At 40.4% G+C, this 13,821-nt stretch overlaps 1 protein-coding gene across 1 annotated transcript in view; it reads right to left on the bottom strand.

Moving 5' to 3' along the window:
* tenm3 (teneurin transmembrane protein 3) overlaps window positions 1-13,821 on the bottom strand; it is a 198,826-nt gene that overhangs the window by 111,327 nt on the left and 73,678 nt on the right. Inside the window, exons 4-5 of the mRNA XM_041933771.1 lie at window positions 4,120-4,293; window positions 2,376-2,440 (exon numbers count right to left, since the gene is read on the bottom strand). Coding sequence (XP_041789705.1) covers window positions 2,376-2,440; window positions 4,120-4,293 — 239 coding nt within the window. The remainder of the gene's footprint in view (window positions 1-2,375; window positions 2,441-4,119; window positions 4,294-13,821) is intronic.

The raw sequence follows: 13,821 nt of genomic DNA, 5'->3' as shown, positions 1-13,821 counted from the left end.
GGGTGTGATATGAGAGCACAAAATCTGCTAGAAACTATGTGCAAGCAAGTTTGGAGGAGGGCAAAGGGTGTATTGTTCTCTGCACTCACTCTGTCTTGTTCAGCGGTGTTACCATACCTGAATTACTGTGTGGAGGTGTGGGTGTAGGTGTTCAGCACCTACAAAAGCACCTTACACTCAACATGCACAGTGCAAAAAAGAGCCGTAAGAATAGTTCCCCATGTAGGATTTCATGAACACCTTAACATGCTGTTTTTGAAGACAAAGAATGGACATGTCATGTGGAGGCATGTTCTCAGACACTAACTTCACAGGAAAAAATTCATCTGAAAAAACGATGTGTTTGTACCAATCTTATGAGTATGTGTATTACAATTTGTGGAGTGGCTTGGGGAAGGATTTCACTACCAAAAAATGTTGTTTTTGACAGGTACAGGGATGAGGAGAGGGCCTTGTCTGGCTCAATATTGTGGTGTTAGCAGATGATAACTCTGTGAGTGTTGGGACATGTTGATTATATGTATTAAGAGGATGAACATAGAGGTAATAACATCTGTTCTGTATGATGGTCAATGGGGTTAGCAGATGGAATATTCATGATAAATATTAAGAAAAAGTTTTTTGCTTTTTTTACAGCTATATATATATATATTTTTACATTCATTTTTTAGTTCAAAATCTATTCTATTCTCTGGGCTTTTTAAAAAAAATATATCGCTCACACACAATCTAACAAAGAGTGATTTGGGAAGAAGGAAAGGCACTGATGGGTTTTTTATCACTACAGCTGTAAATATGAGGCATCCACTGGGATTCTCCATCGGAGGCTAACACTAATGTTTTTCTTTTTGGACCGGAGCTTGCACTTATGTCCGGCTCATTTTCAGGTTTTTAATTCACATTTTAATAAAAGTGAAAACATCTGAGTGGCCACACACAATGCATATTCTGCACTGTATTCTTCTTCTTCAGAGTAAAACGTCTCGCCACACACCTCTGGTGAGTCCAGTTGAAGAGGTACATGTCTTCATTTTTATTCATTCATTTTTTAAAATGAGTGTGGACCTGTTTATCACAAAAGTAATGTCTGCAACACAACAATCAAAACTGATTACAACTGTATTAACCACAATAATGATACCTTTCAGGATATTTCTGTGTCAGTCAAACATTTCCCATTTGATACGGTTGCACAACCCAAACTCATGGATCATTTTTAACAGCTGCCAACATCTGTATACATGTGCCAAATATCAACATTGTAGGATGACGCATACTTCCATTGATGCACAGTTAATTTTGGAACAATTCTAACAAGTATTCATTTTGCCTTGGGCAGATTTAAATCACACAAGTCTGTTGATAGGGAAAGTTTAATATTGAATGCGTGTTACAAGTGGACGTTTGAATGAATGTTTAAATATCAGATGATAAAATTGCGTTTTGATGGGATGTTTTGCACATATGGTTGATGTTTTAAAAAATTGTGCAGGAGGAATAGCAAACATGCTAGAAACCTACATTCTTTTTTTTATGTTAGAATAACATTTCACCACTGGCTCTGTCAGGTTTATCTAAACCTAAATAAACATGACAGTGGAGTATTTGAGTTATTACTCTGCCTTTCATCAAGTCCTGCTGTGCACAAAGCATTCCTACAGTTTGATGAAGTGCATATTTGTCTGTCATCACTATGACACAGGTTTCTTTTGATGAAGAGAATGATTAAGGTTAAATCGATATTTTATTCCTGCACAAAAAAAAAAAAATCAATTGCCATCCATTTTCCTGATCCTAATGAAGTGATGTTGAAATTCTGACGGTACAGCTTACAAACAATTCATCATGGCTGACTGTAATATTCAAACCATGTTTGGGAAGTGGTTTCCAACTACAATTTACCGTACAATCTGCCCAATTTATTAGCCCACACATTCCCCATAGCACATCCCGGGAAATGGCAGTGATGGAGGGAGCGAGGGAGGAACAGAGCCTGGAGAAAAGAAAACCTTGGTAGAGTTGTTATCTCTTGGGCTCATACCACAGACTGAAAACCATCGCGTGCAGCAACAACAGCACAAGAATGGGTGATACAGAGGGGGCCAGAGAGGGGAGGAAGCTGGACAAGATCGGAAGAGAGATGAGGTGGAATTAACAAAGAACAAATCGGGGGAGGCAGAAATAAAAGTCTTACTTGTGTGGGTGAAACTAACCCATCACACTAATGTGTGTTAGTAAATTCACAGCACTGACTTTGAAATGTGTGTGTGTCGGGAGCTCGGTTGTTTGTATGTGTGTGAGAGAGAGATAGACAGAGAAAGGAGAGAGAGTGTATGTATTTGTGTGTGTGGGTGTGTGTCTGTGTGCGGTCTTACCTATGCAGTAACAGAGCAGGACAGAGAGCAGTACAGATAGTCCGACTGCACTGAGGGCTGCACACCTGAGAAGAACAACAGAACAGGAATGTTGTTGGATTGTTGTGACCTTCTTCAGCTCAGGTTAGGTCTCCACTAACCTTCACAATACGAAGAAGCATCTCTTAAATTCGTTCTTACAGCATCGCAGTTGTTTCAGTTTTGAATGAAATATGATCAGCTTCCACAGTACACAATTTGCAAGTGACTATAATGTCTATGACATTATGACTTATGACATCTTTAGAGTAATTTCATCATCAATATTGTGGATGTTATTTTAGTGTTAAAAGTCACCTTCAATAATGAAACAAACATAATAGAATAAAGCTTAATGCCATTTTACTCATCGGTTCCTACAATAGCCAGTAGCCACTGCATCTCATGATGCTCTCCAGAAGCCATAAAGCTGTGGTAATTAAAAAAATACAGTGACGGGTTAAAAAGGTACAATAGTCAACTACTCTCTTGTTGCTGTTATAATATATATATATATATATATATATATATATATATATATATATATATATATATATATATATATATATATATATGCACACACATACATATATTATATTGTTTGTTTACTTAAGGGTCATCTTTGAAGTTTCAAGCCTCTGATGTCACACACAGTAAAAATCTCTGGATTCTCTTAGATACATTTGACTGTTGATTATAAATGAAACCTTTAAAATCTACTGTCTTTGATTACGTCTTGCAGCTTTTTTGTAGGAAGTGAGTCTCTCTGGTGTGTGTCAGAAGGGCCACAATGTAGCTGTAGCCGCAGTGAGATGCATGGTGGTAATGGTAGTTAAGTTACTGTAGTCAGCCATCAAGTGTCTGGGTGCAGCAAAATAGTTGTAGCTGTAGCTGTTGTTATGTTTGCTGCCACAGAAGAGAAATAAAGTCCCTGTTCATCTCTCCCATTCTTCACCAGACAGTTACCAGGTAGGAGCCAGGCTAAAGAGGGACAGAGATGGCAGGTCTAGCGAGGTAACACGACTGGGAATGTATCAGTTGCTTAGTTTGCTGACTGGCTTTAAAACTCTGATTCGAGCTGTACGTTACCAAAGCTGTTCCTGTGCCTCCTTCAGCCATGCCTTTGAGCAATGTTAGCATCATGCACTAGCCAGCTAAAAGATGGATTAACACATTCTCAGGTGCCTGAATATGAACAATGTTGCCCTTTCTTGGAGTTGGACCTACTATAATTAAGACAGTGTAAGCTGTACTAAAAATCAGTTGTTAATACTGAGTCTCAACTCTCCAAGATGTTTGTTTAACTAGTTTAAATATTACGTGATTCTATCATTTCCAGAATCCTGGTATTATGACTAACTGTGTGTTAAGCTGCTTTAAAACATACATTAACCCCATAATATTCAAAGTACATCTCACTTGACCAATCACAATCTCGCACACGAAGCTTAGCAACTACAGTTGAAATCATTATCATTTTTCATTGAACTTGGACTTGAACTTGGTGTCAGGCTTCATGCTGTGGTCCCATCATGTTTTGCAGCTAATAGGTCCCACATACAGTCATCTGCAAGCATCTGTTTGCAAAAACCTCAGAGTGTCACCTTTCAGAAGAGACCCCAACCATGCATGTACCCAAATGGTTCAAGAACAGCTATCATTTAACTTTGGGTATGTCTTTCACAGGAGTTTTAGGCTCATTTTTACCATGCTTATTTCATCTTACCTCCATGAGCAGTACTTGGAGGATTTCTTGAACTTGAAGGCAGAGCGGGACAAGGTGTTCCTCGGCAATGGCCTAGTGGGTGGGGAGTACACTGAGCTGGTTGCCATAGTGTAGCCAGGAGTTGCTGTGGAGAAGAGGGGGGTGGTGCCTGTTCCTGTCTTAAAGAGGAAGTGCCTGCAAAGCAAGTAAAGAAAGAGAGAAAGAGAAATTAGTCGTGGTGAATTAGTATGGGACGTTGGTTTTACATACATAGAAAACAAATGGAAGCACACAGTCGTCACATTGTCGCCCCCTGGTGGCAGCATCAGGTAACTGTGAATCTTGATTTCCGCTCTAACTAAAAGTGCTGTCCAGTTACAGTGTGCCACTAAACTACACAGCACAGACACGTTTACCAATCCTGAGACACGTATCCTGAAAAAGACATCGGGAAGGTTTTGGAAGCATTTCCATAAACATTAATTTCCCAAAATAGATCTTTTGTCAAGTCCATACACATGGCTATAAAGTGTCTGATAATAAAGAGGATAATGGCATTTTAACTGTAACTGTCTGCTTGTTAGACTCAACCATTACTTTGCTGAGTACATTTTTTTCATAGCCAATAGAACCAATGACCAGAGCAATGAAACTGTAACCTCTCAGATCAGTTCCAGAGACAGCTTCCAAAAACAGGTGTCTGTGTCCGTTTGGAAATTTATGCCCCGAAACTAAGCTGCCATATGGCATTTTAACTAGGTCTTAACCCTGAGGTCTCAGGCTCAGCTTTGTTCTTTGTGACTTCTCAGGTCCATGTTTCAGTCTTAGTTCTAATAGAGTTTTTCCACAGGCCTGGGTCAGTGGCTATAGCTGCACTGTGCCAAGCCGAGCCGTGGTGGCATGTGTTTCTACTCCGGCCTCACAGCAGGCCGTAGCAGTACTGAGCCGCGCTGCTGTGCCCCTGCTTGCTGGCAGGAAGTCTCTCTGTGTTCAGCTCTCAGTGACCTCTACCTGAATCTGTGGTTAGGAATTTAGTTTCACTCCTCTGTTCTTGTTAGTGATTTTGAGTATCAGCATTATTTTACTGTTTACTGATCATTCTCAGATGTATCAGAGCTGTGCTAAGTTACTGCTGAGGCAGACCGAACCTCTCCTGCTGTTGCTGCTTCACGTTAAAAGCTTTGCTCGACCAATCTACTGGTGCAATGCTTTTATTGAGGAAGAGTTATTGGAAATGCAATGTGTTCGCTACCGCCTTATTCATTAGTGTGTTATTCTTCCATAAAAACAGGTCTTAAACAGATCAACTCTGCGCTATGTGGTCAGCAGATCAGTTTACAATACTGCAGGGAGGACTAGAGCAAACAGTAACAGCAGAAATGTTCAACTAGGCTGAACTAAGTGCAAGTTCCCTGAAAAGCTGTTGTGGAGTCAACAACAAGCCATTTTGTGCAATGCTGTTTCTATTGCTTACTCATTAGAAACAGCTTTTATATTTGTGTGGTGGCTGCTTTAACTGCTGCACATCAATGAGCTCCTCTTTTCAATACAGCCCACAGGGAGGGTAAGAAGTCAACAGGGAGATTGAAAAAGGGACATGAACTTGTGCGGTGCATGTCTGGATGTTTTCCAGTTTGTTCGATGTTCACTGTTGTTATTGGTCAATTCTTCCATTGTGTCTGTCTTGGGCTCGTCCATGTGTTTACACATCTTGCTTGTGTATCATTTGGAAGAGCAGGTCCGTTTCGACACGTTGTGTTAAGTTGAAGCTTAGCTGACCTTTATTTCAGACACAAATTTTTTTTAGCTTTTTTCTAGTTTCCTATGTTTGATTAGGATCCATTGACTTTAGTCATTTTTATTATTGAATTTATCAGCTTTTCGTTTCACACAATTTTCTGCCTTTTTTGCCCAGTTCCAGCTATCCAATTGGACAGTGCGCAATTTCTTCCGATTTCCTCAAGACATGGAAATTTTTTGCTGTTTAAAGCTCTGTTCCGCTTTTCTTAGCGTCCTTTCTGAAATACCATCAGGTTTTAATGCGTATGTTATGTGACTGGGTCAACGCACTCATCACTTCAGTTTTCGCTGTCTCTCCAACACAGACCTTTCTAATCGCAGGCTCTGTGGGCAGCCAAACCAGATGAGAAAAATGAGAACAACGTGTTCTCATACTGGCGGGACTCATACAGTGGAGTGACAAAGCTTTATTATTAATGAAGCTTAAAAAGCCTCTTTCCATTCTACATCTCTTAACTCAAGCCTTCTGAAACCAGCCCTGAACTTATCCATTGTCCATAATTCAGCCACAGTTCAGTCCTGTGAAAAATAATGTACCACTGCAAGGTTAACAATATTTGTCAGGGATCCCTGAAACTGTACAGATTAGTACTAGGATTGCTTTAACCGGATATTAGAAGTCAAGTTTCCACTTACAGATGTATGACTTAATCACAGGCTATCAAGAAAGTGATCGTGGGGATTGTAAGGTATTTCTTGAAGAAATAGGGAGGAAATACAGATGATATGATTATTCTTGACTCTTACAGAGCAGACTGTCAGGACTCAGCTTCATGCCACTGTTTTCCTCTACCTTGTGCTTCCTGTGTGTCCACGTTGTGTCTGTGCTGAGCTGGGCGTGGTTACCTGGTTCCTCCCGCTGCCTATCCACCTACACACCTGTGGCTCATCTACCAATCACCACCACGGTATATAAACCCCAGCGCTTCACTCCAGTCTTTGCCAGATTGTCTATTTACTCAGCTGGTAGTGTTCTTGGCTCTGACTCTCTCAGTTGTGTTTCTTGAATTTCCTGAGAAGAGCGTGCTCTGTTGGATTCTCTTGTGCTTTTGGATGTTTTTTGACGCTCCTGTTTTTTTCCCTCCCTGCCTCGAGCTACACCCCACCTGGACTCATTGCCGTAAGCCAGCCAAACTCATTCTCCGTCTCTGCCTACCTGTGATCCTGCCTGCCACTCTCCAACACCTGCTCGGCTCAGAACAAGATCTGAACGCTCACTTCCTGTGTGCACAATAAACTGTCAATATCCCGCATGTCCTATTCTCTGTGTCCTGCTTCCTGGTTTAATTCAGCTCCTCGACATGACACAGATGCTCTTCCTGCTTGCTCTCTGCTTTGCTTATGTTCTTTAGCTGATATCCTCGTTTTGTTCTGAAAGTGGAGTCAGTTAAAGCTGTCACATAGAAGCTCAGTCAAGTTGGTGAATGATAAAATAATAATAACCACAGAGATAATCACTCAAGTGTCTGTCAGAAATTAGACAGGCCCCATACCGCTTCCTTAAACACGCTGGTGATCTTAAACAGCTGGAGGCATGGTCAAACACATCGTAGCAATCACAGACCATCTGGTACCTGTTTCAGTGATCTTACATTTGTCAGCCACAGTCAGGGTCCTCTCCTGTCACAGAATCCCTACAGCTGAAATGAGCTCTTTTTAATGTCAGATCATTGGTCAGTGAAAAGAATGAACATTTTGTGTTTAGTTGAGACCTGGCTAAACAGCACTACTGGTGTGGCAAAACTGAGGCTTGTCCTCCAAAATACAATAATCAGTCAGTGAATACATGGATGAGCAATAATTTCTGGAAGTTAAATGAGGGCAACTGAAATCCTACTAGTTGGCTCTAAAACAAAAAGAAATGTTTTAATCTGGGGAAATTAACTCCCTGGATTAATCTGAGGTTACCTGTGTTCTCCTAGATTCAGATCTAAGGTTGAAGTCCCACATCAACAAGGTGATAAACTTCCTTTTTCCACCTTAGAAACAGAGCTGAAGTACAGCCATTTGTAAATCAAGAAGATGCTGACACACTGATTCATGCCTTTGTTTCAAGCCAACTCGATTATTGTAACTCACTATTTACTGGAAAAAACACCAGTTTGAGCTGCTCTGCACTGACTTCCTGTGACTTTCAGAACTGATTTTAAGGTCCTCCTCCTTGTATACAAAGCTCTTAATGGACCAGGACCAAGCTTCATTGCTAAATCCCTTGTTTGTTATTTACCTTAAAGAACACTGTGATCATCTGCTGCTGGTTTATTGGAGGTTTCCAGCAACAGTTGAAAGTCGATGATGCAGGCCTTGTTAATTACAACCCAAAGCTCTGGAACACACAACCTACAGATATCAGCTGAATATTTGTAAAAGAAAACTAAAAACCTCTCCTCACTTTAGCCTTTAACTAGCTGCGACTTCCTGAAACAGGACTTCTGTGCTCTGCCTCACATTTATGCACTGCTGCACTTATAAAATGCTGTTTTTTTTTCACTTCATTACTGTTATTCAGTGGATTAATTTTCCTTCTCATGCACTGTCTTTATTTTCATCGTTATTCTATCTTATTTTTGCTATTATTAAGTGGGTTTTATTCTCCATCTTATCCTACATTAGTTTTCTATCCCTGTTTTTTATGTTCATTCCATGTCTTTTTTTATGTGAAACACTTGGTGCATGTAAAACACTTTAAGCTGCATTTTTTTTAAGAAATGTGCTCTACAAATAAAGTTTATCACTATTATCATTATTATAATGATGAAGCTAAAAAAGTTAGTCCAGACAGAGAATCAGTGTTATTTGTACAAAAGCATACCAACCATTTCTCAATCTAATTTGTCTTGTTAAATAACTGCTTTGTAGTTTCACCAAAACAAGAAAGTCTCCAAACACTTAAAGTGTTATCACCCGATTGAAACAAGTCAATCCAGAGACAAGGAATACATAACGATGACATGCGACTTTCCACATGAAGGCCACACAGCTGTTTTTTAATTCCTGAAAAGGCTTACTGTGGAAATGTCTGTGAGGAAACTTCCAGGAGAAAATCACTGGCACATACATGTATGGCTGCAGTAATTACCAAGGTCACAATGTCTAATTAATGACGGAACCCGGCTAACGAGCATCTGTAATTACAATCAGACTGCTCTTCGAACAAGGCAGTGTGATTAACAATTAGAGCCTATTATAACAAGGGCCCTTCAATTAATACCTGCCTTTAGGCAAGATGTGAAGAGAGAGATAGAGGAAGGAGACAGAAAAAAGAGAGCAGGAACTAAGGGGGGGCGAATATAAAGACAGGTAACTGAACTGCAGAGAGAGAAAGACAGCGAGCAGTCCCGTGTTCTGCATGTGAGTTAACGCAGCTACAGCACAAACACATTTTTACACATTTTAATTAAAAGCATGAGGTGTACTCAGTCACACAACCGAACGACTACCTAAAACATGAGTGCATGCTGTGTTTCACACGAGTTCAGCTTCGTCGTTTATATGAAGTCAATCTCATGTCAGAATTTATGGGGACATTAGCTCATCACAAACAAGTAAAGATGTGCTCATGCTCTGTGAACTGGAAGCGTGGCTCTGCACCATGTAAAGCCTGGGAAACACGGGAGGCTGGCTGACTGCCCCAAGATGAATCCCACCAGCAACCAGTTCATGTTTCTAACAGGTTCTCCCCACTCTGAAACTCACCCCCCCTGAGAAACCAACGCTGATTGTTGGCCCTTCCAATTTCCAGTTTTCCTCATTATTAAACTCATTTGGCTTCTGTTAGAGTGTACACGAACCCACTCACTTGTTCTAGCCACACCCTCGACATATGACACTGAAATTAAACACGTAATAGTCTGTTCACAGAATCCTCCTTTATCAGATCATCATTTAATCATTTCTGAATTCCTATTACTGGACTAATCGCCATTAGGCAGAAATTCCTGCACTAGATATCTATCTGATAGCGCTGTAGCTAAATTTAAGGAAGTGATTCCACTGAATTCAATGCCACGTTTCCAAGTAACAGAGAACTCATTAGAATTAATAGAGCCCGCTCCTGCTTGAGCTTGCTGCCATCGCCCAGTGCTGTTGGGTCTGTGTGCACTGAACAACACAGTCTTCACCTGCTCTACATGGAAAGTGTCATGAGAACTTTTGTTGTGATTTGTGCTATATAACTAAAACTTGAATTAATAGAAAGCATGTTTTCATCAGTCTGACTTGAGCCTTTGGGAGATCATCCATTCCATAAACAACTATGGCAAGCCTGCTTAATGCAGTGATTGTGCTTCCAGTCGACATACAGCGAGACACAGGTGGACCATATTTGACCGGCTAACCCCTCTGCTGCTGTTTGGCAGGTGTCATTCATTAACTGCTGTTTGTGGAGTCATGAATATTGTGCAGAGGAAGCAACATGTTTACATAATCAGAAAAGCACCAAAACCTTCCTGTAAACCTGCTGCACAGTCTCTGCAGTTCCTTGCCTAATATGGCATTTATGTTCCTTTAAAGGGGGAATTTGTTCCCTCTGTCTACACATGGGATGTTGATGTCTGCTCCCGTTTTTATTTTGTTTTTATTTATTGAGCTTTTTGGTGGAGCAGAGGCATGTGGTAGGTGGCTTTTATTTTCAATTTATAAGAACAAACTGAATGCTTGTTGAAATGAAAAACTACAAATGAGTTTGTGATGGGAGGTGTGCTGTCTTTATTGTGTGTGTGTGTGTGTGCTCATGGGTAAACTGTTATGCCTGCCACTTCATTATTTATCACAATATTAAGCTGCCTCATGTCTCTGTGGACTGTGAATGAAAAAATAGTCACATTTTATTATGCTTGCATTCAGAGTGAGAGAGAATGAGGCGCTGAGGTCAGGCATAGCCACTACATTACACACACACACACACACAACGAGAGAGAAAAGTCAGATGGCGATGGATATTTAATGACTACTGAGACATATTGTGTTTTTTAGTTTAGAAAAATATACTTGAAAAATTGTAATTAATTGAAAACATCCTGAAAGCTTGTTTTGTCAGTCTAAGCTCCCACTGCTAAAATACGATAACAACAGCGGTGTCCTTAACCAAAACTCAAATGATTTTGTGCTTGCTTTCATTTTTGTTTTTCTATTTTTGCAACCACTGCCTTTTATCAGCAACAACACTTTCATGTCAGTTATTTATGAAGTCGTAATTATCTTGGGCTGTGAAGCCGGACCCTTGGAAACACCATGAATATGATATGATATCTGAAAATACAGCTGCAAATGTTATTAAACCATCAAAATGACCCCAAAACACAAGGCTTTGTGAATATATGGACGAGATGTTGAGAAGTGATGGCCTGCAGTTTGTCATGTTGGAAAGCTGAGTATGATGACATGGATTCTGGATTGATGGTCATATTCAGCTGTTCCTTCTTCTGTTCCTTCCTAGTGAAACTAATTCATCATGCTAAAATTACAGGGACAGGAATCACACTTGTTTTCACGAAATCTGTCACCAGGAAACATTATCTTGCCAATTCTCTCGTATATCTGTGGGTCACATGAGTTCGTCTTACCTTGCCTGTAGTTGGCGCTGTCATTTAAGGCACATCAAATGTGAAAATACAACAGTCAATTTCAAAAGAGACTGAAAGAAGGCAAAGGGCAGTCTTAGTTTTTCCAGCAGCACTCAATCCTTGCTGTAGTTGGCAGCTGAATGTGAACTGGAGACAGTGGACCTTGTGAGAGGTTAACCAGACCGTCATCCTAATGTGGTTAACCTCAGTTAGGTTTAGGAAAAGATCAAGAGTTAAAATAAGTATGTTACTGTTAAGTACATGATGCCTTCTTCCATATGCGGGCTTTCTTGCTCTTTGTACTACATCACCTGACTTCCCCTTTGCTCCTGTCATCATTATTAAGGCCACTAGAGGCTGCTCTAACATAAATATGGGATGTAATGAACTGCAGTAACTGGAATAAACATACAAAGAGCTACACATAGCAAACTAGTCTGCATGTGTTTTATGAGTGTTTAAGTGCAGGTCAATTACAGCAGACAGATATAGCACAAATAATCATAAAAATAATATAGTGTAAAATGATTGTGTGCTTATCTGAGACAAGCATGTCGTCAATTATAGCTAATCTGGTAATCCAATCACAATAGCAGCCCCTAAATGCACTATTCTACAACCTTCATTTACATGACATTACCAGTATTTACACTGGGTCTTTTACGTGTGTTTGACAATAGGAGCGACACAAAGATGCAGAGGCTTGTGCCTGAGAATGAAATGACTGTCTGTGTATGTGCTTAAGACACAAAAACACAGACAGGTTACAGATCTTCAGCAGGACAATGACTGGAACCAATGAGCAGACAGAGATGTAGATACTGTATCTGGATTGTACAGTATCACAGTGTGACAACAGCCAATGAACAACAGCTTTCCCACGCACAAGAATGATCCACACACAAACATGGCCTGCAGCATATGGGACAAAAGGATCATTTTACTTTATATTTCACCTTATACTTGTTGTTATATGTGCCATACATTTTTTTATCAGTTTTATATCAAGAATCAAGACATCGGAGCGAGGGTCAGTCATAGATGATCTTCACTGTGTGTCTTTCTGTTCAGCACCCAAAGGCGGAGCTGTGTGAGTGTGTATAACTCTGTGTATATCTGTGTGTGTGTGAGATTGACATCACCGCCTGTTCAATCCAGTGACCAGTTGTGTCAGGTGTCCCCTGACACAGTGGGCGCATGCACTGAATCTGTGAGTGTCTGTTCAAGTGTCTGTGATAGTCCATGGGTAAAAGATATGCTTGTGTGTGTGTGTGTGTGTGCGTGTGTGTTAATGGAGGGATTAACACCTCTAAATGAGGACATTCACACAGTCCTGTGTCATCTCACCCTATTCTCTCCTCCTTTCATCTCTTAGATACTCAATAAATCCCCATAACACACCTCTTTACTTCCACTCTCCTCTTCTGGTCTTGACAGTGATCCCTGTCACTCACAGTATCTGCTGCAGCTACAGACACAGCTTTCAATTGAATAAAACCTGTGTCAGTGTTTGTCATTTCAGCCAAAGAAAAAGACATTTATTTGGTGTTTTCTTCTGAAATACTGTCTTCTATCCACTTTGAAAGTTCAGAATTCACTCAAAAATCTAGGCTGTACAAGTTCTAATTGCGCCACAGGAAATGTAGCTAGCACATTTTTTTACGTATTGTCTTTAGAGCAAACAATATTGTTTCAAAATTTCAAAAGCATGACCGATGGTTGACCGATGGATTTATTGGTAAGGCTGAAGAATGCAACCAACTGATCATCTTTACATCACACACACATCACTAAGTCATCTCAGCATTATTCAGGTTTAAGCAGCTCTCTCTGCAGTGTGACAGTGAGTATGATGAAAAGGAAAGACGGATTTGGGTTGTTTTGGGCCTTTTCTATTTGTTTAGTTTGAACCATGTATGGAGCAGTGCTCCCTGCTGTCTGACAGGTAGTCGGTGAAGTAACTGGCAACTATAAATCAGCAAAAAAGCAAAGAGGAAAACAAATGTCTGACATTTCTCAAGGCAGTGTCAGGTTAAGTCATTACATGAAGCCATTTATCACTCAGTATCACATATGCTTGGGAGCTGCAATGGGGCATAACTTCAAGTCACACAGTGTTAGCAATAAATGTGCAATTACTCAACACACATCAGAAGAGCAGCAATTTCATTTGAACAAATTAGGGAGAAAACAGAGGAGAGAATGGTGCAGCAGAGGAAGGAAAGGCAGGTAAGGCCAGGTAGGAGAGACAAGAGAAAGAAACAAGAGGAGCAGAAGAGAAAAGAGAGAGGGGGGTAAAAGAAGGGGAAGGAGCTAAAGAGAGTGAGCTGTAGAAAGTGGAAGGAGAGAAAGTAAAATG

The sequence above is a fragment of the Chelmon rostratus genome, chromosome 3, assembly GCF_017976325.1.
Source record: "Chelmon rostratus isolate fCheRos1 chromosome 3, fCheRos1.pri, whole genome shotgun sequence".
In the NCBI taxonomy this organism is placed as follows: domain Eukaryota; kingdom Metazoa; phylum Chordata; class Actinopteri; order Chaetodontiformes; family Chaetodontidae; genus Chelmon; species Chelmon rostratus.
Note: the sequence above shows the minus strand (reverse complement) of the source record. Positions and strands in the feature narration are given on the sequence as shown.